A 27,464-nucleotide genomic window follows, 5' to 3' on the forward strand; every position below is an offset into this window, starting at 1 on the left:
CCTCTCACTTCAGCAGTCTGAGGTACCCACCTGGTTCAAGTCATACCAGTGCCCAAGAAGAATTAGATTAGATTAGATTATGAGGACACTCAGTCCTTATTTATTGTCATTTAGAAATGCATGCATTAAAAAATGATACAATGTTCCTCCAGAATGATATGACAGAAACACAAGACAAACCAAGACTAAAACTGACAAAACCACATAACTGTAACATATCGCTACAACAGTGCAAAGCAATACTGTAATTTGATAAAGAGCAGACCATGGGCATGGTAAAAAAAAAAGTCTCAAAGTTCTGATAGCCTCATCATCTCACGTAGATGGTAGAAGGGAGAAACTCTCCCTGCCATGAACCTCCAAGCACTGCAAACTTGCTGATGACCATTGGAAGCAGCTGACCGCAGCGGACTCTGAGTCCGTCCGAAAACTTCCAGCCTCTGACCAGCCCCTCCGACACCGAGCACCAAGCGCCATCCTCTGCTGAGCGCTTCGACCGGTGCTCGGTGTCGGAGGGCTGGTAATGTGGTAAACTGTCTCAATGTCCGTTGTCCAGAAGCACTTACATCCACTGTGATGAAGTGTTTTGAGAGGTTGGTGATGAGACATAAACTCCTGCCTGAGAAACCAATTGGATCTGCTCCAATTTGCCTACCGGCACAACAGATCCAGAACAGACGCCATCTCATCGGCTCTTCACTCAACCCTAGAACATCTGGACAGCAAAGATACTTACATACTTCAGGATTCTCTTTATCACTACAGTTTGGTAGTCAATACTATCATTCCCTCAAAATTAATCTATTAGCTTCAGGACCTGGGCCTCAATACCTCCTTGTGCAATTGGATCCTCAATTTCCTGGTTTGCAGACCCCAGTCAGTTCGGATTGGCGACAACATCTTCTGCACGATACCCATAAGCTCAGGCCTACCACAGGGCTCTGTGCTTAGCCCCCTGCTCCACCTGCTTTATACCTATGACTGTGTGGCTAAGTACAGTTCCAACATCATACGCAAGTTTGCTGATGACACCACTGTCGTTGGCCATATCAAAGGTGGTGATGAATCAGCGTACAGAAGGGAGATTGAAAATGTGGCTGAGTGGGGCCACAACAACAACCTCTCACTCAATGTCAGCAACAAAAAGGAGCAGATTGTTGACTTCAGGAGGAGGAAACTGGAGCCAGTCGTCATCAGGAATCAGAGGTGGAGAGGGCCAGCAACTTTAACATCGTTGGTGTGATTATTTTGGAGGACTCTTCCTAGGCCCAGCACACAAGTACAATTATGAAGAAAGCATAGCAGTGTCTCTGCTTCCTTTGGAGTTTGTGGAGATTCACCTTTTGCACATTGATTGTTAGTCCGTCCTGTTGGGTGCAATCCTTCATTAATTCTATTGTGTTTCTTCATATATACTGTTATTGTCAGCAAGAAAATGAATCTCAGGATTGTATATGGTGATATATATATATATATACCTTGCTAATGCATTTACTTGGAACTTTGAACTTCACTGCCACGCAGCTGGATCGCTGTTCAATCTGTTAACCAACACTGCCATCTGCTGTCTATATCAGATATTGCAGGTCCGCTATGAAACTACCAGAATCAAAGCACAGAAACAGGCCTTTCAGCCCACTGAGTCCGTGTTGACCATCAACCACCCATTTACATTAATCCCATTTACATTAATCCCACCGTAATCCCATTTCGTAATCTCCTCACCTTCTCAACAACTACTCCCAGATCCTACCACCAATAGCTGATAAACCTACCAGCAGACCCATCCTGGAGATGTGGGAGGAAATCCACATCAGAGGAGAAACAGTGGAGTGGTGGTCAACATAACATCTTCCAGTGCCTGATGTACAGCTGGAGTTCAATTGCCACCGCCGTCTGTAAGGAGTTTGTACTTTCTTCCTGTGACCATCTGAGTTTCCTCCGGGTGCTCCAGTTTCCTCCCACATTCCAAAGATGTACATTTACTGTTAGTGTGTGACAATAGTAATAATAATAATAAGAAGAAGAAGAAGAAGAAGAGGAAGAAGTACTTTATTAATCCTGAGTGTGAATTTATTTTATTATAACAGCAACATTTAAAAACACACTTAGCAATAATAATAAATAATAAATATTAACTAATAATAAAGTACAGAATAATAATATACACAATAATAACTTACCAATGTGCAACACTGTGCAATAAAAATGTACGAAATAGTAAAGCAGAGACTATTTTACTATGATGTGTGTTCCCCGTCGCACAGAGATGAACTGTTGTGTATACTTATTGCATTTGGTCGGAAAGATTTTCTGTAATGGTCCTTGTGACTGTGGAGCTGAAAGAATCGGTTCAGAAAGGTGCTCCACGACTTACTCAATAGATCATGGAGAGGTCGTGCCTGATTGTCCATAATGGTTAACAAGTCCATAATGGACATGCATGCTACATTAACGCCAGAAACATGGCGACACTTGTACGCTTCCTCCTGCATATTCCTGACTCAGTCAATGCATTTCACCATATGCAGCAATTTTCCGATGTACATGTGACATATGAAGCTAATCCTGCTCTCTCTTTCTGAACGTACAAATTCCACACAGTGAAGCCACAGGCCGGGTGTGAACCCAGATCCCTGTAACTGTGAGGATGTGGCTCTACCATCTGTCCCACTACACCACCTAGATTGTTGTATTGTATGGAGAAATTGTTTAGCCAAAGAGTCAGATTAATACAGCATGGAAACAGTCCCTTCAGCCCATCTAGTTCATGCTGACCAAGACACACAAACACACAGGAACATTCCTGCATCACTTCATCATCAGAAGACAATGGCGCCAGCAAACAACACGATCAAAGGGGACGTCCTTCAGGCAATTCACAAAACTACTTTTATTACTTCTTCATTCAAATGTGATTCTGTTTCTATTGGACCCGGTGATTTACATTTCGATGGTGTGTTTTCAGGCCGAGTGAGCGATCTGGTACTTTGCTGACTCTGAGAGAGCTCAGTGAGGTTTTGAGTGGAGTGTGCAGCCTGGAGACAGAGCGCGAGCCCAGGGTCAAATCCATTACTCACTGAACACGCCGTTTAAAGCACCGAGCAAGACTGAAATCAACTAGGGTGAAGCTGAAGGTGAGCGGGTGTTCAGTGCCGTCTGACCAGTCTCCCTCTCCCTCTCGCTGGATGCCGCTGGAGTCTTGGGTCTTGGGCAAGGTTTAATCGACACAGTTTGTGTATCGGACTCTGCAGACCACGTCATAATGTGTTTCTGGTTTCTGGTTACTCCTTTTTTTACTGTTATTCTGTGCGATTTTGATTGGGGCAGACTGGCTCTGCGGTCTCCAGTCAACGAACGACACAGGGTTAAATTGAACTGAACTGAACTACACTGAACATTCTTGGTCTGCTTCAATGACTTTGTGGTTTAATATTTTATATTCTGTGTTTTTCACTCCTTTTTTGCCGTTTGCATAATTTTTCTGCACATTTGGTATTCCATGTATTCATTGAACGGATTCCATGGTGTTTCTTTGTTTCATGACTGCTTGTGGGAAGATGAATCTCAGGGTTGTATACTGTATTAATACTTTGATAATAAATGTACTCTGAATCCCTGTTTTCTCTCTGATCTGTTTAGCAGCACTGCCACCTCGTGGCTATACCTGACATTGCAGCATCTCCCTCTGGGACCCAAACCATGAAACAGGAACAACAAGAAGCACAAAGTAACTGAAAGTCAAGTTAGAAAGCACCATTGCCCTTGCTGCGCCGAAAAGCAAAGGCAGCACAGTTCCTGAAACTGGTTCACGATCAAGGGAAGGGAACACTAGCAGGGATGATGGCAGAGCAGCAATGGTTGGAATTTCTGGGAGCAATTTGGAAGGCACAGGATAGATACATCCCAAAGGAGAAGAATTAGTATTCTAAAGGCAGGATGACACAACTGTGGCTGACAAGGGAAGACAAATCCAACGTAAAAGCCAAAGAAAGGTCATAAAATAGAGCAAAGGTCAGTGGGAAGTTGGAGGATTGGGAAGCTTTTAAAAACCAACAGAAGGCAACTAAAAAAGTCATTAAGAAGGTAAAGATGGAATATGAAAGTATGCTAGCCAATAATATTAAAGAGGATACCAAAAGTTTCTTCAGGTATATAAAGTGTAAAAGAGAGGCAAGAGTGGATATTGGACCGCTGAAAAATGATGCTGGAGAGGTAGTAATGGGGAAAAGGAAATGGCGGACAAACTGTACTGCTGATGTAAAGTCAATAAATTTTACAACATATGCCAGTGATATTAAATCTGATTCTGATTCTGAAATAAAAGCGCACACTATTTTCTAAGTAGAGAGAAAATCCAAAAATCTGAGGTTGCGAAAGGACTTGTGAGTCCTTGTGGAGGTTAATTTTCAGGTAGAGTTGGTGATGAGGAAGGCAAATGCAATGTTGACATTTATTTCAAGAGGACTAGAATATAAAAGCAAGGATACAATGTTGAGGCTTTATAAGTGAGGCCTCACTTGGAGTATTGTGAACAGCCTTGAGCCTCTTATCTAAGGAAGGATGTGCTGATATTGGAGAGGGTTCAAAGCGGATTCACAACAATGATTCCAGGATTGAAAGGCTTGTCACATGAGGAGTATTTTATGGCTCTGGGTCTCTACTCTCTGGAATTTAGAAGAATAAGGGGTGACCAATTGAACATTGAAAGGCCTCGATAGTGTGGATATGGAGAGGATGTTTCCTATTGTAGAGGAGTCTAAAATCAGAGGAAAGAGCCCCAGAACAGAACAGAGATGAGGCGGAATTTCTTTAGCCAGTGAGTGGTGAATCTGTGGAATTCATTGCCACAGGCAGCTATGGAGGCCAAGTGATTGGGTATATCTAAGCCAGAGATTGACAGCTCCTTGATTGATCAGGGCCTGAAGGGATAAGGAGAGAAGGCAGGGGATGGGGGCTGAGAGGAAAATTGGATCAGCCATGACGAAATGGTGGAATAGACTTGATGGGCCAAATGGCCGAATTCTGCTCCTGTATTTTATGGTCTTATGATCAACAGCAGTCCTGGGTATGACTCTAAACTGCAACCGGTGATGAGGCTCTGATTGGGGACTTTCAGAGCTTTGGGAAAAGTGGAGTTACCCCTTAGTCATTCATTGCTCCCAGGGCCACTCTGACCCAGAACGGTAGCACCTGCAAGGGTTCCTGCTCAGGATACGAGCGAAGGCCAACGGCAGATCCGGAAGATTCAGTAACTAAACTTATGACGGAGAAGGCGGATGAGCTACGACCTCAAGTGACAATAGTACAGGCAGATGAACATTTAGGAAGAGAAATGGCGATTACTTTAGTTCGCCCAACGGTAGGCAATAGCAAACCACCGTTGCAATTTGCTAAGAAAACCATGGTCAAGCTCACAAAATGTATCACACAACAACAGCATCGAGAGGATCTTCACGACAACTCTGAAGGTGTTTTGCTCGGTAGGGTTGATTCTGGCCAGCAGGGGATCCCCGGCCGTCATCAAGCTACTGCTCATAAAATTAAAGTAACACAAAAGAGAATTATTGCCACTTGGAATGTAAGGACCCTATATCAAGCAGGAAGATTGGACAATGTGATAAATGAAATGGAAAGACTAAAGATTAACATCATGGGAATTAGCGAAGTTCATTGGATAGGTGCTGGAACATGTCAGATTAAAAATAAAACACTAGTTTATTCTTGTGGAACATCCCATACTAATGGAGTAGGAATTCTTATGGATGAAAACACGGCAAAAAGTGTTTTAGGACATTGGACAATATCAGAAAGAGTGCACCTTGTTAGATTCAGAGAACAACCATTTCATTTAGCAATTATACAGGTATATGCACCAACAACAGGTGGAACAAATGAAGATATAGATAAATTCTATGAAGAGCTTGAACAAGCAAAGAATGGATGCAAATCTCAAGATACTGTTATTGTCATGGGAGATCTAAATGCTAAAGTAGGACAAGGTGCTGATGGAAATACCATAGGAAAATTTGGACTAGGGGAAAGAAATGAAAGAGGTGAGAAATGGGTAGAATGGGACAAGGTGAATAATCAGGTCATTATGAATACCTACTTTAAAAACCATCCAAGATGCTTGTGGACCTGGAAAAGTCCAGGTGATAACACTAGAAATCAAATTGACTCTATTACTATAAACCAAAGATTTAGAAACTCAGTGACTCAATACATAACATATCCAGGTGCAGACTGTAATAGTGACCAAACCCAGCAGTACGTCATGTAAAAGTAAAACTTAAAAAACTAAAGAAGCAAAAACCTGAACAATCCCTTGACTACTTGCAATTAATTAAAGAAGAAAACTTAAGACAAAAACTTACAATTGAGGTAAGGAATAGATTTCAAAGTCTAGAAATAGAATCTGTTGAAGATGATAGCAATCATGTAGAAATGAAATTTAACTCTCTAAAGGATGCCTTGGTAGAATCAGCAAAGTCAGTGATTCCTAAAAAAGAAAAAAGCACAAAGAATAAATGGATGACAGATGAAATCAAAAATCTAATGGAAGAAAGGAGACGGAAGAAAGCAAATCCTATAGAATATAAGTCCTTAGATAAAAAAGTGAAAAGCTTATGTCAAAAAGCCAAAGAAGAATGGTTAAACCAGGAATGTGAGCAAATAGAAAGAATCTCTATTACTGATCCAAAAAGGTTACATCAACAAATCAAGAATATCACTGGTAAAAAGCTCCTCTGTTCTGGTGGATGTTTGATAGCAAAGGACTGTACCATTATCATGGAAAAAGATGAAATTATGAACAGAGTATATTCAGGAATTGTTTGAAGACGATCGAGGTGAAAAACCAGAAATTAAGAAAAACATTGAAGGTCCAAGTATTTTAAAATCTGAAGTTCATAATGCAATAAATAAGATGAAGAAAGGAAAGGCAACAGGTCCTGATGAATTAGTAATAGAACAAATTTTTGCCCTGGAAGATTATGGAATTGAAAAGCTTACTGATTTAATCAATGACATTTATGAGACTGGAATAATACCAGAAGAGATGAAAAAGATCAGTATTTATCACTCTTCCTAAGAAAGCTTGAGCAATAGAATGTGAATTACATAGGACCAAGATTAATGAGTCATATCACCAAGATGCTTTTAAGAATTTTGATGACAAGAGCTAAAAGTAAGATACAAGCTGAAATAGGCAAAGAACAATGTGGTTTTGTGAAAGACACAGGTACAAGAAACACAATATTAATGTTAAGGATACTATCAGAACGAGCTATTCAAGTGCAAAAAGATTTGTTTGTTTTATCGACTACACAAAAGCAATTGATAAAGTGAAGCACAATAAGTTATTTGAAATATTACAGAAAACTCTAGATCTAGATTCGAAAGACCTCCGCCTAATCAGAAATCTGTACTGGGAACAAACTGCCGCTGTAAGAACAGATGGAGAAGTGAGTCAGTTTACGAAAATCAAGAGAGGTGTTAGACAAGGGTGTATTTTCTCCCCTGATTTATTTAATGTGTACAGTGAAACAATATTACAAAAAATAAGAGACATCTTGGAAATCAAAGTTGGCGGTGAAAACATCAATAATTTCAGATATGCAGATGACACTGTATTAATTGCAAGTACGGCAGAAGAACTACAAAACTTAATTGATATAATTGTTGAAGAAAGTGCAAAAATGGGTCTATCTATCAATTGCAAAAAGACAGAATGTATGGTGAGATCCAAAAAGAAGGAGAATCCTATCTGCAGGCTGAGAATAAACGGGGAAGACATAAAACAAGTACAGAACTTTTGCTACTTAGGGAGCTGGGTGACATCAGATGGCAGGTGCGACATGGACATCAAAAGAAGAATAGGGATGGCAATAGCCACCTTTATGAGAATGAAAAGTATACTGACCAGTACTAAACTAGGCATGACAACCCGCCTCAGAGTACTGAAATGTTACGTTTATCCAGTTATGTTATATGGCTCAGAATGTTGGACAATATCTAGTGATATGAGGAAACAAATTGTAGCAGCAGAGATGTGGTTTTTGAGGAGGATGCAAAGAATACCATTGATGAAATGAATATCTAACGAGGATGTCATGAACAGAGCAAACACAAAAAGAGAAATAGTGTATGAGATTATGAAAAGGCAATGTAACTTCATTGGACATGTGATTAGGAGAGAGGGGTTAGAATGCACGGTAATTATGGGAAAGATTGAAGGGAAGAAAGCAAGAGGAAGACAAAGACAAATGATGATGGAGACAGCAGCCAGAGAACTGGAAATGAATGCCAATGAATTGATCCACTTGACCCGAAACAGGAGTGTGTGGGCCATGGCAGTCAAAGCTCAAACTGGGCATGGCACCTGATGATGATGATGGTGATGATCAACAGATCCAGTGATTCTAGACTCATGCAACAATACAGCACAGACACAGACCTTTCGGCCCAACCAATCTATGCTGACCTCAGTGATCACCCAGCTAGTCGCATTCCTGTACTTTGTCCGCTCTAATCCCCAGCAATATATGGAGCAAGCTGACAGAGAAAGTAGTTCACACAGGCACAATAACAACTTTTAAAATGTACTTGGACAGGGCATCAAAGAATGTGGGGAGTCACAGAGTCATAGAACACTACAGTACAGAAACAGGCCCTTTGGCTTATCTAGTCCATCACGAACTATTTATCTTCCTCGTCCGATCAACCCAACCTGGTCCATAGCTCTGCATACCCCTCCCATCCTTGTATCCATCCAAATTTCTCTTAAGTGTTGAAATTGACCCCGCATCCACCACTTCCACTGGCAGCTCGTTCCACACTCTCGCCACCCTCTGAGTGAAGAAGTTTCCCCTCATGTTCCCCTTAAACATTTCCCCTCTCACCCTTAACCCATGACTTCTGGTTCTAGTCTCACCCAAACTCAGTGGAAAAAGCCTGCTTGCATTTAGTGGTGGGTGTGGGTTTGATTTCAACGTTTAAGAGAAACTTGGATAAGTACAAGGATGAGAGGAGTATGGAGTGCCGTGGTCCAAATTAAAAGCTCATGTGTGCAAAGTCGCAAAGAGTAGTGGGAGACTGGAGGATTGCAAAAACTTTAAAAAGCAACAGAGAACAACTAAACAAGAAATAAGGAAAGGGAAGATAGAGTAAGAAAGTAAGTTAGCACAAAATATAAAAACAGGTAGCAAAAGTTTTTATAAATATATAAAGCGGGAGAGGGTGGCTAAAGTCAACGTAGGTCCCTTGGAAGACAAGAAGGGGGAATTGATATTGGGTGATAAGGAAATGGCTGAGGCATTGAACGACTATTTTGTGTCAGTCCTCACAGTGGAGGACACGTCTAATGCGCCAAAGAGGGATGTTATGGACGAAATGGGAGGTGAGGACCTCGATAAAATCACTGTCACTAAAGAGGTAGTGATGAGCAAACTAGAGGGCCCGAAGGTAGATAAGTCCCCCAGTCCTGATGGGATGCATCCCAGGGTGCAAGGGAATTGGCGGAGGTTATGGTAGACGCGTTGGTAATCATTTATCAAAACTCTCTAGACTCTGGGCAGGTCCCAGCGGATTGGAAGACAGCAAATATCACACCACTTTTTAAAAATGGATGTAGGCAAAAGACGGGCAACTATAGGCCAGTTAGCTTAACATCTGTAGTTGGGAAAATGCTTGAAGCTGTAAATAAGGAAGAAATAGCGAAACATTTAGAAAGGAGTGGTTCCATTAGACAGATGCAGCATGGATTCAGAAAGGGCAGGTCCTGTTTGACAAACTTACTGGAGTTTTTTGAGGACATAATGAGTGCAGTGGATAGAGGGGAACAGGTGCATGTCATATACTTGAATTTCCAGAAGGTGTTTGATAAGGTGCCGCATATGAGACTTATAAATAAGATACAGATGCATGGAGTCGGGGGAGGTGTATTGGCATGAATAGTCAGTTGGTTAACCAACAGAAGGCAGAGGGTTGGTATAAATGGGTGTTTCTCCGGTTGGCAGTCAGTGGTGAGTGGGGTGCCGCAGGGGTCGGTGCTGGGCCCCCAGCTGTTAACCATTTACATTGATGATTTGGAAGAGGGGACTGAGTGTAGCGTAGCAAAATTTGTTGATGACACTAAACTGAGTGGAAAAGCAAACTCTACAGAGGATGTGGAGAGTCTGCAGAGGGATATAGATAGGTTAAGTGAGTGGGCCAAGGTCTGGCAGATGGAATACAATGTTGGAAAATGCGAGATCATCCACTTTGGAAGGAATAATGGAAGAGCAGATTATTATTTAAATGGTGAAAGATTGCAGCATGCTGTTGTGCTGAGGGACTTGGGAGTGCTTGTTCATGAATCACAAAATGTTGGCTTGCAGGTACAACAGGTTATTAAGAAGGCAAACGGAATATTGGCCTTCATTGCTAAAGGAATTGAATTCAAGAGCAGGGAGGTCATGCTGCAACTATACAGGGTACTGGTGAGGCCGCACCTGGAGTACTGTGTGCAGTTCTGGTCTCCATACTTGAGGAAGGATATACTGACTTTGGAGGCAGTGCAGAGGAGGTTCACCAGGTTGATTCCAGAGATGAAGGGGTTAACCTATGAGGAGAGATTGAGTCGCCTGGGACTATACTCTCTGGAGTTCAGAAGAATGAGAGGGGATCTTATAGAAACATACAAAATTTTGAAAGGGATAGATAAGATAGAAGTAGGAAAGTTGTTTCCATTGGTAGGTGAGACTAGAACTAGGGGACATTGCCTCAAAATTCAGGTGAGAAGATTTAGGACGGAGATGAGGAGAAACTGTTTTTCCCAGAGAATGGTGAATCTATGGAATTCTCTGCCCAGGAAGCAGTTGAGGCTTCTTCACTAAATATATTTAAGAAACAGTTAGATAGGTTTTTACATAGTAAGGGAATTAAGGGTTATGGGGAAAAGGCAGGTAGATGGAGCTGAGTTTACAGACAGATCAGCCATGATCTTATTGAATGGTGGGGCAGGCTCAATGGGCCAGATGGCCTACTCCTGCTCCTATTTCTTACGTTCTTATGGGTGCAGGACGATGGGACTAGGCAGATTAATAGTTTGGCATGGACTGTGAGGGCCATGGTGTAGTGTGCTATTACGCTCTGACTCTAATGAGGTACAGAACCCTTAGGTCTCACACCACCAGGTTCAGGAATAGTTATTATCCATCAGACTCCTGAACTTCACGCTTCTCAACTCTCAACTGATTCTACGACCTTTCAAAGTCTCTCTACGGCTCAAGTTCTCAATATTATTTGACACGTTAGTTGTCTGTCAGTCTCTGTTTATGTAGAGTTTTCTCATGAAGTTCTATTGGCAGCGTAGTGGCCAGCGCAATGCTTTACAGTGTGAGTGATTGTGGTTCAGTGCCTGTCGCTGTCTGTAAGGAGTTTGTACGTTCTCCCTGAGACTGTGTGGCTTTCCTCCCAGTGCTTCGGTTTCCTCCCACATTCCAAAGTGTTAGTAAGTTGTGGGCATGTCATGTTGCTACATTAATTGGTCACGTGAGAGAAATTAGGCTGTGCAGGCTCGTTGGAAAGGCTTGTTACCATGCTGAATCTCTAAAATAAGGGAAAAGTTGGCACCAGGAACATGACAACACATGCAGGCTGCCCCCAGCACATTGAGCCATAGAGTCATCGAGCACTACAGAACCGAAACAGGCCCTTCAGCCCACGTAGCGAAGAAGTTCCTCCTCAGGTTCCCTTTAAATATTTTACCTTTCACCCTTAACCCATGGCCTCTATTTCTAGTTTCACCCAACCTCAGCAGATAAAACTGTATTAGTCACTGCAACAATTCACTGTATGTTTCAATACACATGTGACAAGTAAAGCTAATCTTTTGATCTCTTTATCTTCCTGTAAACGTCTGCAAGAAAATGAATCTCAAGGTGGTGTATGCTAACATAACTCCAATAATAAACTTACTTTGAACTGTGACCTGGTGACAATGAGGAAAGAGGGCTTTGTCTCCAAAATCGGGACAATTTGCTACGTTAATAATATCATATACCCTCAGTGGCCACTTTATTAGGTATCTCCTGTTCCTCATAAAGTAACCACTGAGAGGATCGTCATAGTTTTCTGCTGCAGTATTGAATTGAATTGAATTTACATTTCTTACATCCTTCACATACACGAGGAGTAAAAGTCTTTACATTACGTCTCCATCTAAATGTGCGATGTGCAATCATAGTAATTTATAATAAATGGAACAGTCAATGTAACATAGAGTACGCTCAAATCAACGTGAGTTCATCAGTCTGATGGCCTGGTGGAAGAAGCTGTCCAGGAGCCTGTTGGTCCTGGCTTTTATGCTTCCTGGATGGTAGCAGCTGGAATGGCTTGGGTCCCTAATGATCGTACGGGCCCTTTTTACATACTTGTCCTTGTAAATGTCCTGAATCATAAATGTCCTGAATCTTGGGAAGTTCACAACTACAGATGCGCTGGGCTGTCAGCACCACTCTCTGCAGAATCCTACAGTTAAGGGAAGTACAGTTCCCATACCAGGCAGTGATGCAGCCAGTCAGGATGCTCTCAATTGTGCCCCTGTAGAAAGTTTTTAGGATTTGGGGGCCCGTACCAAACTTCCTCAACTGTTTGAGGTGAAAGAGGTGATGTCGTGCCTTTTTCACCACACAGCCGGTGTGTACAGACCATGTGAGCTCCTCAGTGATGTGGATGCCGAGGAACTTGAAGCTGTTTACCCTCTCAACCCCAGATCCATTGATGTCAACAGGGCTTAGCATGTCTCCATTCCCCCTGTAACCCACAACCAGCTTCTTTGTTTTTGCAACATTGAGGGAGAGGTTGTTTTCTTGACACCACTGTGTCAGAGAGTTGACTTCTTTCCTGTAGGCCACCTTGTTATTGTTTAAGATTAAGCCAATCAATGTAGTGTTGTTGGCAAATGTAATTAGCAGTTTGGAGCTGTGGGTGGCGGTACAGTCATGGGTGTACAGTGAGTAAAGGAGGGGAATTGTACACAGCCCTGAGGGGCTCCTGTATTGAGAGTCAGAGGGTTGGAGGTGAGATAGCCTACTCTTACAACCTGCTGGCGATCTGACAGGAAGTCCAGGATCCAGCTGCTCAAGGCAGGGTCAAGGCCGAGGTCTCTGAGCTTCTTGTCGAGCCTGGATGGAACTATGGTGTTGAATGCTGAACTGTAGTCCAAGAACAGCATTTTCACATGAGCATCCTCCTTCTCCAGATGTGTAAGGACGGTGTGTAGAGCTGTGGCTATTGCATTGTCTGTCGATCGGTTGTGTTGATAGGTGAATTGTAGGGGGTCCAGTGTGGGTGGTAGCATGCTGCAGATATAGCCCATGACCAGCCTCTCAAAGCATTTGCTTATTATTGAGGTGAGTGTGACAGGACACCAGCTGTTCAGACATGTTACCTTGGTTTTTTTAGGTACAGGGACTTCTTCTTCGTGTGCCTTGCGCGTTACACGCCTGGGCGATCATGGCTCTCCACATCGAACGATCCCACGCAGCATCAATGATATTTCGCACACTAAGATCTGTTGGTTCTTTCGCAGTGTCCATATATTTTCTTCTTTGCCTTCCTCTTCCACGTTTCCCAGGCATACGGCCTTGTAATGTAAGGCATTCTATTTCTCCCTTTCTGATGACACGGCCCAGGAATTTAAGTTTCCTTTCCTTTAATGTTCCCATTAAAGATCTTTTTATATGGGCACGTTGGAGTACTGTCTCATTAGTTACCCTATCTCTATGATATTTTCAGCGTTCTTCTAAGAAACCACATTTCTGTTACTTCTAAGTTTCTTTGGAGTTCTGGTGTTATAGTCCATGTTTCGGAAGCACACAGCAAGATTGACCAGATGTAACATTTTAGTAGCCTAAGCCTTGTTGTCATAGAAATGTGTCTGTCGGTAAAAATGGGTTTCATTTTTTGGATGCAAACACGAGGAAATCTGCAGACGCTGGAAATTCAAGCCACACACATCAAAGTTGCTGGTGAACGCAGCAGGCCAGGCAGCATCTCTAAGAAGCGGTACAGAGAAAGCAGGATCTCCCAGTGGCCACACATTTTAATTCCATGTCCCATTCCCATTCTGACATGTCTATCCACGGCCTCCTCTACTGTAAAGATGAAGCCACACTCAGGTTGGAGGAACAACACCTTATATTCCGTCTGGGTAGCCTCCAACCTGATGGCATGAACATTGACTTCTATAACTTCCGCTAATGCCCCACCTCCCCCTCGTACCCCATCCGTTGTTTATTTATATACACACATTCTTTTTCTCTCTCTCTCCTTTTTCTCCCTCTGTCCCTCTCACTATACCCCTTGCCCATCCTCTGGGTCCCCCCCCCCCTCTTCTTTCTCCCTAGGCCTCCTGTCCCATGATCCTCTCAACTGTCCAGCTCTTGGTTCCATCCCTTCCCCTCCTGTCTTCTCCTATCATTTTGGATCTCCCCCTCCCCCTCCAACTTTCAAATCCCTTACTCACTCTTCCTTCAGTTAGTCCTGACGAAGAGTCTCGGCCTGAAACGTCGACTGTACCTCTTCCTAGAGATGCTGCCTGGCCTGCTGCGTTCACCAGCAACTTTGATGTGTGTTGCTTTCATTTTTTGGAAGTTGGTTTTGGCAATGGCAATTCTTCTTTTTATTTCTACTTTACTTGTAGCATCTTGTGATATAAAGCTGGTCTTTTGTTCAATCTCTTGGTTACCAATGTACAATTGGCAGTTGGGAGTATCCTGCTGTTTTGATATTACCATACATTTGGTTTTTTTACAGTTGATGGTTAGACCAAAATCTGCACTTGTTTGTATTACTTTGTCTAGGAGGATTTGTAGGTCTTCTGCAGCACTTACTATTAGGGTGGTATCATCTGCATATTTTATATTGTTGATGTTAACACCTCCAGTTTTTATTCCATCTAGGTCTTCTGTTTCTCTGAGAATCATTTCACTATAGATATTAAACAATTCTGGTGAGGCAACGCATCCCTGTCTAACTCCTCTGAATTTTAATCCAGTTGCTTACAGGGACAATGGTGGATAACTTGAATCGGGAGGGCACTCTACTCTGGGAGAGGGAGAGGTTAAAAATGTCTGTAAACACACCAGCCAGTTGTGCTGCGCAGATCCTGAGTACTCGCCCTGGGACGCCGTCCGGTCCCACAGTCTTGTGACTGTCCACTCGTTGGAAACATCTGCATACCTCAGCCTCAGAGATGACCAGGTTGCAGGTTGTAGCGGTGGCTTTCCTCGGAGGCTCTGAGTTAGCGACATCGAACTGAGCATAAAAGCAATTGAGCTCATCTGGGAGAGAGGCTACAATGTTGACAGCACCACTACGCTTGGCTTTGAAGTCTGCGATGGTACGCAGCCCTTGCCACAGGTCACATGTGCTATTCGTTGTGAATCTTGACTCAAGCTTGTCCCTGTATTGTTGTTTCACAGCCTTGATAGCTTTGCGTTGATCATAGCTGCTTTTCTTGAGCTCTAGTTGATCGCCAACGATGTAAGCTCGATGCCGCGCTGTAAGTGCTGCTCACATGGAACTATTGATCCAGGGGCTCTGGTTCGGGAAGACCTTGAGCGACTTCTGGGGGACAACATTGTCGATGCGCTTCCGGATGAAGCACACGACTCCGTCAGTGAACTTGGAGACATCCTCATCATGGAAGACATTCCAGTTGACGTCATTAAAGCAGTCCTGCAGCATGGAGGCCGATTGGTCGGAACAACAGTGGACGGTTTTAACTATGGCTGCCTCTTGTTTCAGCCCATCCACTTCAAGGTTTGATGTGTTGTGCATTCAGAGATGTTCTTCTGCCCACCACTGTTGTAACACATGGTTATTTCAGTTACTGTCAGCTTGAACCAGTCTGGCCTCTCTCATTAACAAGGTGTTTTCACCCACAGAACTGTCACTCACTGGATATGTTCTATTTTTTCTGTAAACTCTAGAGCAGGGGTTCCCAACCTCTTTTATGCCATGGACCGATACCATTAACGAAGGAGTCTGTGGACCCCAGGTTGGGAACTCCTGCTCCAGAGGTTGTTGTGAGTGAAAGCCCCAGGAAATCAACAGTTTCTGAGATACTTAATCCACCCCGTCTGGCACAATCATTCCACAATCAATATCATTTAGATCACATTTCTTCCCCATTCTGATATCTGGTCTGAACAACAACTGGAACCCTTGACCATGTCTGCGTGCTTTGATGCATTGAGTTGCTGCCTCGTGATTGGTTGATTAGATATCTGCATTAATGAACATGTGTACAGGTGTCTCTAGTAACGTGGCCACTGTGTACAGTGCCTATAAAAAGTATTCACCCCCATGTTTTATTGTTTTACAACATTGACTCACAGTCGATTTGACACTGATCAACAGAAAAAGACTCCAAACAGGAAAAAAAAGGACTCGGCAGTCCATTCTGAGAGAAAAACCAAGAGAAGAGATAATCTCTGATCAAATCCAAGGTTCTGAAAACATAGCTGGAAGAGAATCAATACAAAAATCAGATCATATGAAAATATTGAATAAAAGGTCGCCAGATTTCTTCAAATTTAAAGGATATATCCAATGTCCGACTTCTTATTTTGTCTAGACTTAAACAGAACATGATAGAGGAAAGCCAATAAAAAGCTGTAGGAGGGTTAGGATGGACTTCCCAGACCTTTTTTTTTCTGTTTAGAATAGTGTTTTTTTTTCTTTTTTCACATATAAAAATTTCTAATAGTCCTTCCTTTCTTCATAAATTGATAAGAGAAGAATGAATTACATTCTTTTTTCTGTATTATACATTCTATATCAAATTTTTACTTTGTAGATCAACACTATGTGTGATTCTGATATTGTTTATTTTACCTTCTGTTTGTACTGTTACTGACATATATACCAGAGATATTTTCCTCGTTTGTATACACACTTTTTTTAAATCAATAAAAAGATTGAAAAAAGAAAGAACAGAAAAACTCATTTGCATTAAAGCAAAAACATCTCTACAAAGTGATCTAAATTAATTACAAATATAAAACAAAAAATAATTGATTGCATAAGTGTTCCCCCCCCCCCTTTAGTATGACACAGCAAATCATCACTGGTGCAGCCAATTGGTTTTAGAAGTCACATAATTAGTTAAATGGAGATCACCTGCGTGTAGTCGAGGTGTTTCAATTGATCATAGTAAAAATACACCTGTATCTGGAATTCCAACTGTTGGTGAGTCAGTATCCTGGTAAAAACTACACCATGAAGATAAAAAAACACTCCAAGCAACTCTGCAAAAAAGGTATAGAAAAGCACAAGTCAGGAGATGGATACAAGAAGATTTCCAAGTCACTGAATATCCCTTGGAGTGCAGTTAAGTCAATCATCAAGAAATGGAAAGAATATGGCACAGCTGCAAATACGTTGAGAGCTGGCTGTCCTCAAGAACTGAGTATGTGTGCAAGAAGGGAACTAGTGAGGGAGACCACCAAGAGACCTATGACAACTCTGGTGGAGTTACAAGCTTCAGTGGCTGAGGTGGGAGAGACTGCGCAGACAACAACTATTGCCTGGATGCTTCACCAGTCGTAGCTTCATGGGAGAATAGCAAAGAGAAAGCCACTGTTGGAAAAAAAACTCACATGAAATCTCAACTAGTTTGCCAGTAGGCATATGGGAGACTCTGAAGACAACTGAAAGGAGGTTGCATAGTGTGATGAAACCAAAATTGAGCTTTTTGGCCAGCAGACTAAACGCTATGTTTGGCATAAGCAAATCACCACACATCACCAAAAACACAGCATCCCTATCGTGAAGCATGGTGGTGCCTGCATCATGCTGTGGGGATGCTTCACTGCAGCAGGTCCTAGAAGGCTTGTGCAGGTAGAGGGTAAAATAAATGCAGCAAAATACAAGCAATCCTGGAGGAAAACCTGATGAAATCTGCAAGAGAACTGCAACTTAGGAAAAGATTTGTTTTCCAGTGAGATAAAGACCCCAAGCATAAAGCCAAAGCTCCTTTTAAGGAATTGCTTAAAAACAATGAAGTTAATGTCCTGGAGTGGTCAAGTCAGAGTCCAGATCTCAATCCAATTGACAGCTTGTGGCTGAGCTTGAAAACAGCTGTTCACTCATGATCCCCATGCAATCTGACAGAGCTTGAGCAGTTTTGGAAAGAAGAATGGGGAAAAATTGCAGTGTTCAGATGTGCAAAGCTGATAGAGACCTATCCACACAGGCTCAAGGCTGTAATTGCTGCCAAAGGTGCATCTACTAAATACTGACTTGAAGAGGTTGAGGAGCTGTGCAATCAGTTCGTGTCTTTTTCCTGTAATTAATTTAGATCACTTTGTCGAGATCTGTTTTCACTTTGACTCAAAAGAGTCTTTTTCTGTTGGTCAGTGTCAAAAAAAGCCAAATTAAATACACTGATTCAATGTTGTTAAACAATAAAACTTCCTGGGGGTGGGGGGGGTGGTGATGAATACATTTTATAGGCACTGTAAATTGCTAAGGTTACAGTGGCTGTATAACACATTGGTGCCACTATAAGCAGTGGGCAGACAAGAGTCTGTAGATACTGGAAGACCGATGAATGGCGAATCCTATGGTCAATACTGAAGGTCAAAGCCCAGAGGTCAAAGACCAAAGCCAGTGAGTCTGAAAATCAAAGTTCAAAGTACATACTGCATATGTCAAGGAATAAATCAAGGAAGGTAGTGCACCCGTGACTGACAAGAGAAATTAGGGATAGTATCAATTCCAAAGAAGTAGCATACAAATTAGCCAGAGAAAGTGGCTCACCTGAGGACTGGGAGAAATTCAGAGTTCAGCAGAGGAGGACAAAGGGCTTAATTAGGAAGGGGAAAAAAGATTATGAGAGAAAACTGGCAGGCAACATAAAAACGGACTGTAAAAGCTTTTATAGATATGTAAAAAGGAAAAGACTGGTAAAGACAAATGTAGGTCCCCTGCAGACAGAAACAGGTGAATTGATTATGGGGAGCAAGGACATGGCAAACCAATTGAATAATTACTTTGGTTCTGTCTTCACTAAGGAGGACATAAATAATCTTCCAGAAATAGTAGGGGACAGAGGGTCCAGTGAGATGAAGGAACTGAGCGAAATACATGTTAGTAGGGAAGTGGTGTTAGGTAAATTGAAGGGATTGAAGGCAGATAAATCCCCAGGGCCAGATAGTCTGCATCCCAGGGTGCTTAAGGAAGTAGCCCAAGAAATAGTGGATGCATTAGTGATAATTTTTCAAAACTCGTTAGATTCTGGACTAGTTCCTGAGGATTGGAGGGTGGCTAATGTAACTCCACTTTTTAAAAAAGGAGGGAGAGAGAAACCGGGGAATTATAGACTGGTTAGCCTAACGTCGGTGGTGGGGAAACTGCTGGAGTCAGTTATCAAGGATGTGATAACAGCACATTTGGAAAGCGGTGAAATGATCGGACAAAGTCAGCATGGATTTGTGAAAGGAAAATCATGTCTGACGAATCTCATAGAATTTTTTGAGGATGTAACTAGTAGAGTGGATAGGGAAGAACCAGTAGATGTGGTATATTTGGATTTTCAGAAGGCTTTTGACAAGGTCCCACACAGGAGATTAGTGTGCAAACTTAAAGCACACGGTATTGGGGGTAAGGTATTGGTGTGGGTGGAGAGTTGGTTAGCAGACAGGAAGCAAAGAGTGGGAATAAACGGGACCTTTTCAGAATGGCAGGCGGTGACTAGTGGGGTACCGCAAGGCTCAGTGCTGGGACCCCAGTTGTTTACAATATATATTAATGACTTGGATGAGGGAATTAAATGCAGCATCTCCAAGTTTGCGGATGACACGAAGCTGGGTGGCAGTGTTAGCTGTGAGGAGGATGCTAAGAGGATGCAGGGTGACTTGGATAGGTTGGGTGAGTGGGCAAATTCATGGCAGGTGCAATTTAATGTGGATAAATGTGAAGTTATCCACTTTGGTGGCAAAAATAGGAAAACAGATTATTATCTGAATGGTGGCCGATTAGGAAAAGGGGAGGTGCAACAAGACCTGGGTGTCATTATACACCAGTCATTGAAAGTGGGCATGCAGGTACAGCAGGCGGTGAAAAAGGCGAATGGTATGCTGGCATTTATAGCGAGAGGATTTGAGTACAGGAGCAGGGAGGTACTACTGCAGTTGTACAAGGCCTTGGTGAGACCACACCTGGAGTATTGTGTGCAGTTTTGGTCCCCTAATCTGAGGAAAGACATCCTTGCCATAGAGGGAGTACAGAGAAGGTTCACCAGATTGATTCCTGGGATGGCAGGACTTTCATATGAAGAAAGACTGGATGAACTGGGCTTGTACTCGTTGGAATTTAGAAGATTGAGGGGGGATCTGATTGAAACGTATAAGATCCTAAAGGGATTGGACAGGCTAGATGCAGGAAGATTGTTCCCGATGTTGGGGAAGTCCAGAACGAGGGGCCACAGTTTGAGGATAGAGGGGAAGCCTTTTAGGACCAAGATTAGGAAAAACTTCTTCACACAGAGAGTGGTGAATCTGTGGAATTCTCTGCCACAGGAAACAGTTGAGGCCAGTTCATTGGCTATATTTAAGAGGGAGTTAGATATGGCCCTTGTGGCTACGGGGGTCAGGGGGTATGGAGGGAAGGCTGGGGCGGTGTTCTGAGTTGGATGATCAGCCATGATCATAATAAATGGCGGTGCAGGCTCAAAGGGCCGAATGGCCTACTCCTGCACCTATTTTCTATGTTTCTATGTCACCATTCACTTTCTTGCAAGCATTCAAGAAAATAAAGAAATACAATAGAATTTATGCAAAACTTTCAATAACTAAGACTGGCAAACATCCAGTGTACAAAGGAGAACAAATCATGCAAATAATAGATTTTTTTTTAAAAATGTCAGAGATCCTGATGGTTGGGAACCCAGGATAGAAATGACGAGAATTCAGAGATCCAGTCTCTGCAAGTTCAGGCCTGGGACTGCAGGTTGACAACCCGGAGGTGGCCTGCCCTGGGGGTAGAGGCTTGTCTGTGTGTTTGAGTGGGAGGATGGAAAGGGATGTTTTACTGTGGTGTTGTCCTGCTAAACGTTGTGGACATGTTGGTGCAGAAATGCGTGGCAACGCTTGCTGGCTGCCCCCAGCACTTCCTTAGATTGTGTTGGTTGTAACGCAAACAACGCATTTCACTGTAAGCTTCGATGTAGGTGCAGTACTGTGCAGAAGTCTCAAGCACAGTTACATCGCTCGGGTGCCTAAGGCTTCTGCAGAGTACTGTACTTGTCAATGTGACGTGGAGTGGACAGCGAGTTCATAAATCTGGCGGGAGCAAAAGATGTTGGGAATGGTGAGGGTGGAGTGCCCTGGGAGGGGTGAGGGACAGGTGACAGAGAAGGAGTGCTGGGGTGGACATGGCGTGGGTGCAGTCACACCCAGCTCTGACACCAGGCAAGGTCATTTGATTCCAAACAACTGGGTCAATGATCATTACAGAATGTCTCTCTGGTGCTTGCCGCTCCCTCCCCCTCCCTTCCCCTTTTCCCAAACATGATTCCCCTCTCCCTGCCCCCTTCCCACTCTCAGTCCACAATAAAGCCCCAGATCAGAATCAGGTTTATCATCACTCACATATGTCATGAAATTTGTTTTTTTCTCCCCCCCAACAGCAGTACAATGCAAAACATAAATTTACTACAGTACTGTGTAAAAGTCTTAGACATCCTAGCTATATATATGTACCTAAGACTTTTGCACAGTACTGTATTCAAAGTTTAAATTTATTATCAAAGTATGGATATCTTGAGATTCATCTTCTTGCACTCACAAAACAAAGAAACACAGCAGAATTCATTAACACACACACCACCACATATCTCATATTGTGCAAACAGTAGAAAGAGACAAGAACACACTGAACATGAACTGAGAGTGAGTCTGTGGCCGCAGAATCTGTTCAGCGAGTCCAGGCGAGTGAAGCCCGTCCAGGGGCCTAAAGGCTGTAGGGCAACAACTGATCCCAAACTTGGTGGCGTGGGACCCAATTGTCCTGCATTTCCCACCCAGCAGTTGTAGCAAGAAGAGAGGGAGACCAGTTAAATGCCGGCAGCTGGTCCATCTTCCACTCTCATCCTCAGCAAATGAAGCTGGATTGGAACCTGAAGTAGTGAACACATTACCGAGGGAACTCAGCAGGTCTGGCAGTATCAGGGGAGATGGACAGTCAATATCTCAGGTCAAGACCGACTGGCCTGGAGGGGTGGTTTAGCCAGTATAAAAAAAGAGGAAGGGTGGGGCAGGTGATGGGTGGATCCAGGTGAGGAGTGAGAGGGTCAACAAGCAGATGGGGAAGGGAAGCATGGAAATAGCCTCAGTGTAGGGAAGCATGTGGTTATGCACTTCAGAATTAGCAATGAAGGCACAAACTATTTTCTAAACACGGAGCAAATTCAGCAGTCAGAGTTGTGAAGGGATTCAGGAGTATTCATGTAGAATCCCCTGTAAGTCCATCACCCCTACTAGGGCATAGGCCACCAACAGCAGCTCACCATCGTTCTCTGTCCTGTGCCAGTCTTTCATGCTGTCCCAATGTGTAATCCATCCTCCATCTTCCAGGTGAAGATCCTTCCTCTCCCAGAGATGAGGGCTTGGAGCTTCTGTGGGTGTTTGTGTAGCTTTAGGTTTTTATGGGATGGAGATGCTAGCCCTATGCCCAACCCTTCTCCCTTCACAGCCGGGCTTGAGGCCATCCAGATTCCCCATTCCTCAGGTTAATTTGCAGGTTGAGTCAGTGGTGAGAAAGATAAATGCAATGTTAGCATTCATTTCCAGGGGACCAGAATGTAAACAAAACAACAGAATGCAGAGGCTTTGTAAACACCTTGCTCAGAGCAGATTTGGAGCACTGAGAGTAGTTTTGGGTACCTTATCCCAGAAAGGATCTGCTAAGATTGGAATGGACCCAGAGGAGGTTTATGATAATGATTCCAGGAAAGAAAGGGTTACCATATGAGGATGTGATGACTCTGGGCCTGTACTTGCTGGAGTTTAGAAGAATGGGGGAGGGTGTGGAGGGGAGAAAGCGTTCTCAGAAATCTATTGCACATTCAAAGGCCTACATAGAGTAGATGTGGGGAGGCTGTTTGCTACAGTCAGGAGTGTATTACCAGGGAGCACAGCCTCAGGATAGCACATCCTTTAACCAGAGGTTGGTGAATCTGCTGCCTTCATTGCTGTACATGGCTGTGAGGGAGGTGGAGAGCATAAAGGGGTGGGAGGAGAGGGGACACTGAAGGAGGTGGGGAGTGAGAGTGGAGGGAGTTAGTGAGTGCAGAGGAGTGGGGAAGGAAGGGACACTGCAGGAAGTGGGGAGTGATAGTGGAGGGGTGGGGGGAGGAGGGGACATGGTGAGGGAGGTGGGGAGTGACAGTAGAGGAGTGCAGAGGAGAGGAGTGGACACTGAGGAAAGTGGGGAGCATAGAGAACATTAGGTGGGTGGGAGGACACAGTGAGGGAGGTTAGGAGTGACAGTGGAGGGGACACAGTGAGGGTAGTGGGGAGCACAGAGGGGAACATTGGGGGATGGGGAGGAGTGTACAAGTGACTGACAGATTGAATGAGCCCAGCAGAAAGGGGGAGGGGTGTGAAATACATTTAGGAGCTGCAAAGCCAGCACGTGGTGCAAGAGTTAGCATAACACTATTCCAGCACCAGCCACCTGGATTCAATTCCACTGCTGTAAGGAGTTTGTACTTTCTCCCTGCGGTCATGTGGGTTTCCTCCCAGTCAGAAGACGCACCAGTTAGCAGGTTAATTGGTCACATTTGGGCAGCTATGAGCAGGGAGGGCCTGTTACTATGCTAGATCTTTAAGTAGCTTTTCAAATAGGTAGAATTGGGAGGAGAGGGGAAAATTAAGAGCTGGAGCAGGTGGCCTGAAATGAGAGAATTCAGCGTTCACATACCTGGGTTGTAGAATACCAGAGCAGAATGAGTTCTTGTTCCCCTACCAGACAGGAGTTCAAAGCTGAGAACACACACACCTCCCACCACCCCCCCCCCTTACAAAGCACAAGGCATTCTGAATGGTTGGAATCCAGAGCAGGACCCAAAAGGATGGAGAAACTCAGTAGGCCAGGCAGCATCTATGGAAGTGAATAAACAGTTAATGTTTCACACAGAAACCCTTTGTCAGGACAGGAATGGGAGGAGGAAGACACCAGAAAAAGGTGGGGGGGTGGGCAGGCTTGGTGGAGGACTAGCTAGAAGATAGATGAAGGCAGGTGGGTGGAAATGCAAGGGAATGGACAAGGAAGAATCTGATAGAGGGGAGATGATATGCATGCGAGGAGAAGATGCAAAAGGCTAGAGTGGAAAAAGAGGGAAGGGATTTTCTTTAAACCAGAAAAATTGATGCTTATGCCAGCAGGTTGGAGGCGACCCAGTCAAAAGAGGTGTTGCTTCTCCAACCCACAAGTAGCCTTGACACTGCAAAAGATATACAATAGGTTGCACATGGATACCATATACAACTTTGAGATTCATTTTCTTGCAGAGGAGGCAGAGAACATCGCTGTAGGAATGGAGAGAGGGGGAATTAAAATATGATGAGCAGTGGTGGGGGGGGGGGGGGGGAGGAGAAGGAGAAGAGATAAAGATCCCTGTGAGATTTACGCACTCAGCTCTCCTGAAGTGGGAGTCTACTTCTGAATTTAACTACTGCACGTTCCGGTTTAGTCGCCAGGGGGCGCAGTGCTCACATCCCGAGAGAATTCAAGAGCCTTTTATTCAGTCCTCAATACACCATTTTATTAACCTTCAGTAAACAATATAAATTCCTCCTGCTCCGTTGCACGCAGAAGTGACATCATATAAATAAAAATTAAACTTGGTCTCTTCATTTAAAAAAAACTTCTTACAAAGAAAAAGCCCATTCTCTGAATTTACAGAAATTCTGAAGTGGATATATTTACAGTTAATATCTTTAAGATTATTAGTCTGCTTAAAAGCGACATTTATTTTTAATCTCCTCTGCAACTTAATTGCAAAAAAAATACAAATTCATTATAAAATCCAAAAAAATACTATTATAATCCTTTTTTAAGAAATGGCAGTAGCATTTATAAATTGGTTATTTTAATGATTGATATTCGACTATTTTCATACAAACTTAAATGAACGTCCGAAGCATTAACATTCTTGAGGTAGCCCCCTCCAAGTATTTCATATACATTACACACAAGTACTTATTTACAAATAATTCTAGAAATTGTAAATCTGCTTTGGTAAATTAAGAGAAAAAAAATAACTCGGGAAACTCATCTGTGCAGTCCCGGTAGAAAAGAATTCCAACTGGTAAAAAAAAAATGTACATTCACTAAATGTTTTCCCTCCGTACATTTGGACAGAACTAAAACAAAATGGAACATTGGATTTTAAAATTAAAATGTGACTTTTACAACATCTTGAGCGTCCTTAAAGTGTCAGCCTTGCTTTAATTCGGCTGAAGAGAGTGAATTGGTAAACATTACGCCAGTGTCTACTCCCCTCGCACCCCTCCCCCAGGTCCTAAAGAGAGTCGGATTACCTCCAAATGAAACCTCATGTCCTTTTTTAGTACTTTTCAATTATATATTAAAATACTTCGCAGGCAAAACTCGTGTTCAGTCGAACTGATCGCCGAGGGTTTACAGGAAAGAAAGCTCTTGCCTGTCGGAACTCCGTAGATCCGGTAAGATATTTGATTCCACATCGATAAATCTTCAGAAATTTTCTTTTTAAAAAGCGCTTTAAAACTAGGCAACTGCTTCTCCTGAAATAAGACCGAGCGACAGTTCGAATTCCTTCTTTGCAACGTAAGAGCTCGATTTAAATGTTGTCTCAACTCCAAAATTCCTACAAAAAAAAAACTCGTCCAACTTTCTGCAGAGGTTTGTGCAAGGACGACGACGGCGGAGGGGTACTGTTTAAAGACTGGATCCCAATGAAACACAAGATCTTTCCTCATATCACTATCTCTCGCTTCCAAAATATATCTAATTCTACAGGAAGAGAGGGAAAAAAAAAGTTTTTGCTTCCATTAAAGAAACTTCCAAAGCAAAACAAAGCAGGATTTTCCTTTTAAAAAAAATCCATCAGCGTTAAGATCTAGAAGATGTTCAGAGTTGATTCTGTAGTCAGCTTATACTTGACGAAAAGTTTCTGGGGTCAACCACGATCCCCGACTGCGTGGACCTCCAGGAGCCTAGAAGACCTTAACCCTCTTGCCCCCTCCTACCGCCCTGCTCCCTTTCAGCGCTCTCTGCGGCGGCTGATCTTTGGAGAAGGGGCAGTACTTAATGGTGTGCGCGTTGTCCCCGCTGGCGTTGCACAGGGGGCAAGTGTACGCCCTGAGAATGGGGCAAACCACTCTGCCGTCGGAGGTCTTCAGGACGTGGGATCCGTAGACGTCCTCGGGGGCACCGTTGTTCCGGCAGAAAACGCAGATCCTGGGCTCTTGTTTGGCTCGGCTGCCCGGCTTCTTGGAAGCCCTCCTGTCTGGTCCGAGTAGGTCCAGGGAGCCGAAGGGATCCAGCAGCATCTCGGGTTCCAGCTGCCCGCGGAGAGGGGGTAGGGGCGGGAAGGAATTGAAAAGGGGGAAGTTCTCCTCCAGATCTAGGAAGCCTCTCCCGGCGCTAGCGGAACAGCAACAGTCCAGCAACCCATTACCGTTGTCCAGACAAGGACAAGTGGGGTCGCTCAAGCCGAGAGTGGCCTTCAGGGACTCGGTGATGGAATTGGGAGACCCGGGTCCCTTGCGGCGGTTCTTCGTGACCAGTGTCGACAGACCCAAGTAGTCATTCCAAAAGTTGAAGGTGCAGTCGTAACCACCGCCTGGTCGCAGGTAACTGGCGTTCAGGAAATCCATGGCAAATGCTGGCTTCTTCCAATTCTAACTGGGCTCCTGAGCATAAGACGGGCAAAAGAAACAAGACAAAACTCGTCTTCCTTCTTTCTCTCCCTCCTGCTGCTCCTGGCTCCTCAACTCCAGCGCTGAAAGAGACTCTGTGTTTATAGGCAGGGAGGCGGAGCGCTTTCTTTCAATCAGCTTTATGATCTGTACGCATTCCTGCAGGGAGAGTCGGAAAATGAGGCACGGGGCTCATTGAAATAAAGTCACCTGGAGTGTGTCTTGGAATCGGAATTAGCAGCACAAGAGACGCTGGAAATCCAAAGCAATAAACTCAAAATGCTGAAAGAACTCAGCGGGTCAGGCAGCATCAATGGAATTGAATGAACAATCGACCTTATAGGCCGAGACCATTCAAAAGGACTCGTCATCTTTATTGTTATTTATATATCAGAACTGCTTTGTGCTTATTACTGTCACGTGTACACAGATACAGTGAAAAGCTTGTCTTGTATTGAGATCAAATCATTACACAGGGCATCGAACCCGATAAAACAATAACAG

The 27,464-nt window shown here is 43.6% G+C and overlaps 1 protein-coding gene across 1 annotated transcript; it reads right to left on the minus strand.

Moving 5' to 3' along the window:
- Positions 1-24,806: 24,806 nt before the first annotated feature.
- On the minus strand, positions 24,807-27,058 carry nanos1 (nanos homolog 1). The gene has a single exon (XM_072254815.1). It carries the CDS (start codon positions 26,916-26,918, stop codon positions 26,256-26,258), a length of 663 nt encoding a protein of 220 aa, XP_072110916.1. The 5' UTR covers positions 26,919-27,058; the 3' UTR covers positions 24,807-26,255.
- Between the last annotated feature and the right edge of the window lie 406 nt (positions 27,059-27,464).

Source organism: Mobula birostris, chromosome 4 (assembly GCF_030028105.1).
Source record: "Mobula birostris isolate sMobBir1 chromosome 4, sMobBir1.hap1, whole genome shotgun sequence".
NCBI classification, from domain to species: domain Eukaryota; kingdom Metazoa; phylum Chordata; class Chondrichthyes; order Myliobatiformes; family Myliobatidae; genus Mobula; species Mobula birostris.

What these genes read in the sequence shown, in the direction of transcription:
- nanos1 (XM_072254815.1), bottom strand. Translation starts at nt 26,918, where the DNA reads ATGGATTTCCTGAACGCCAGTTACCTGCGACCAGGCGGTGGTTACGAC.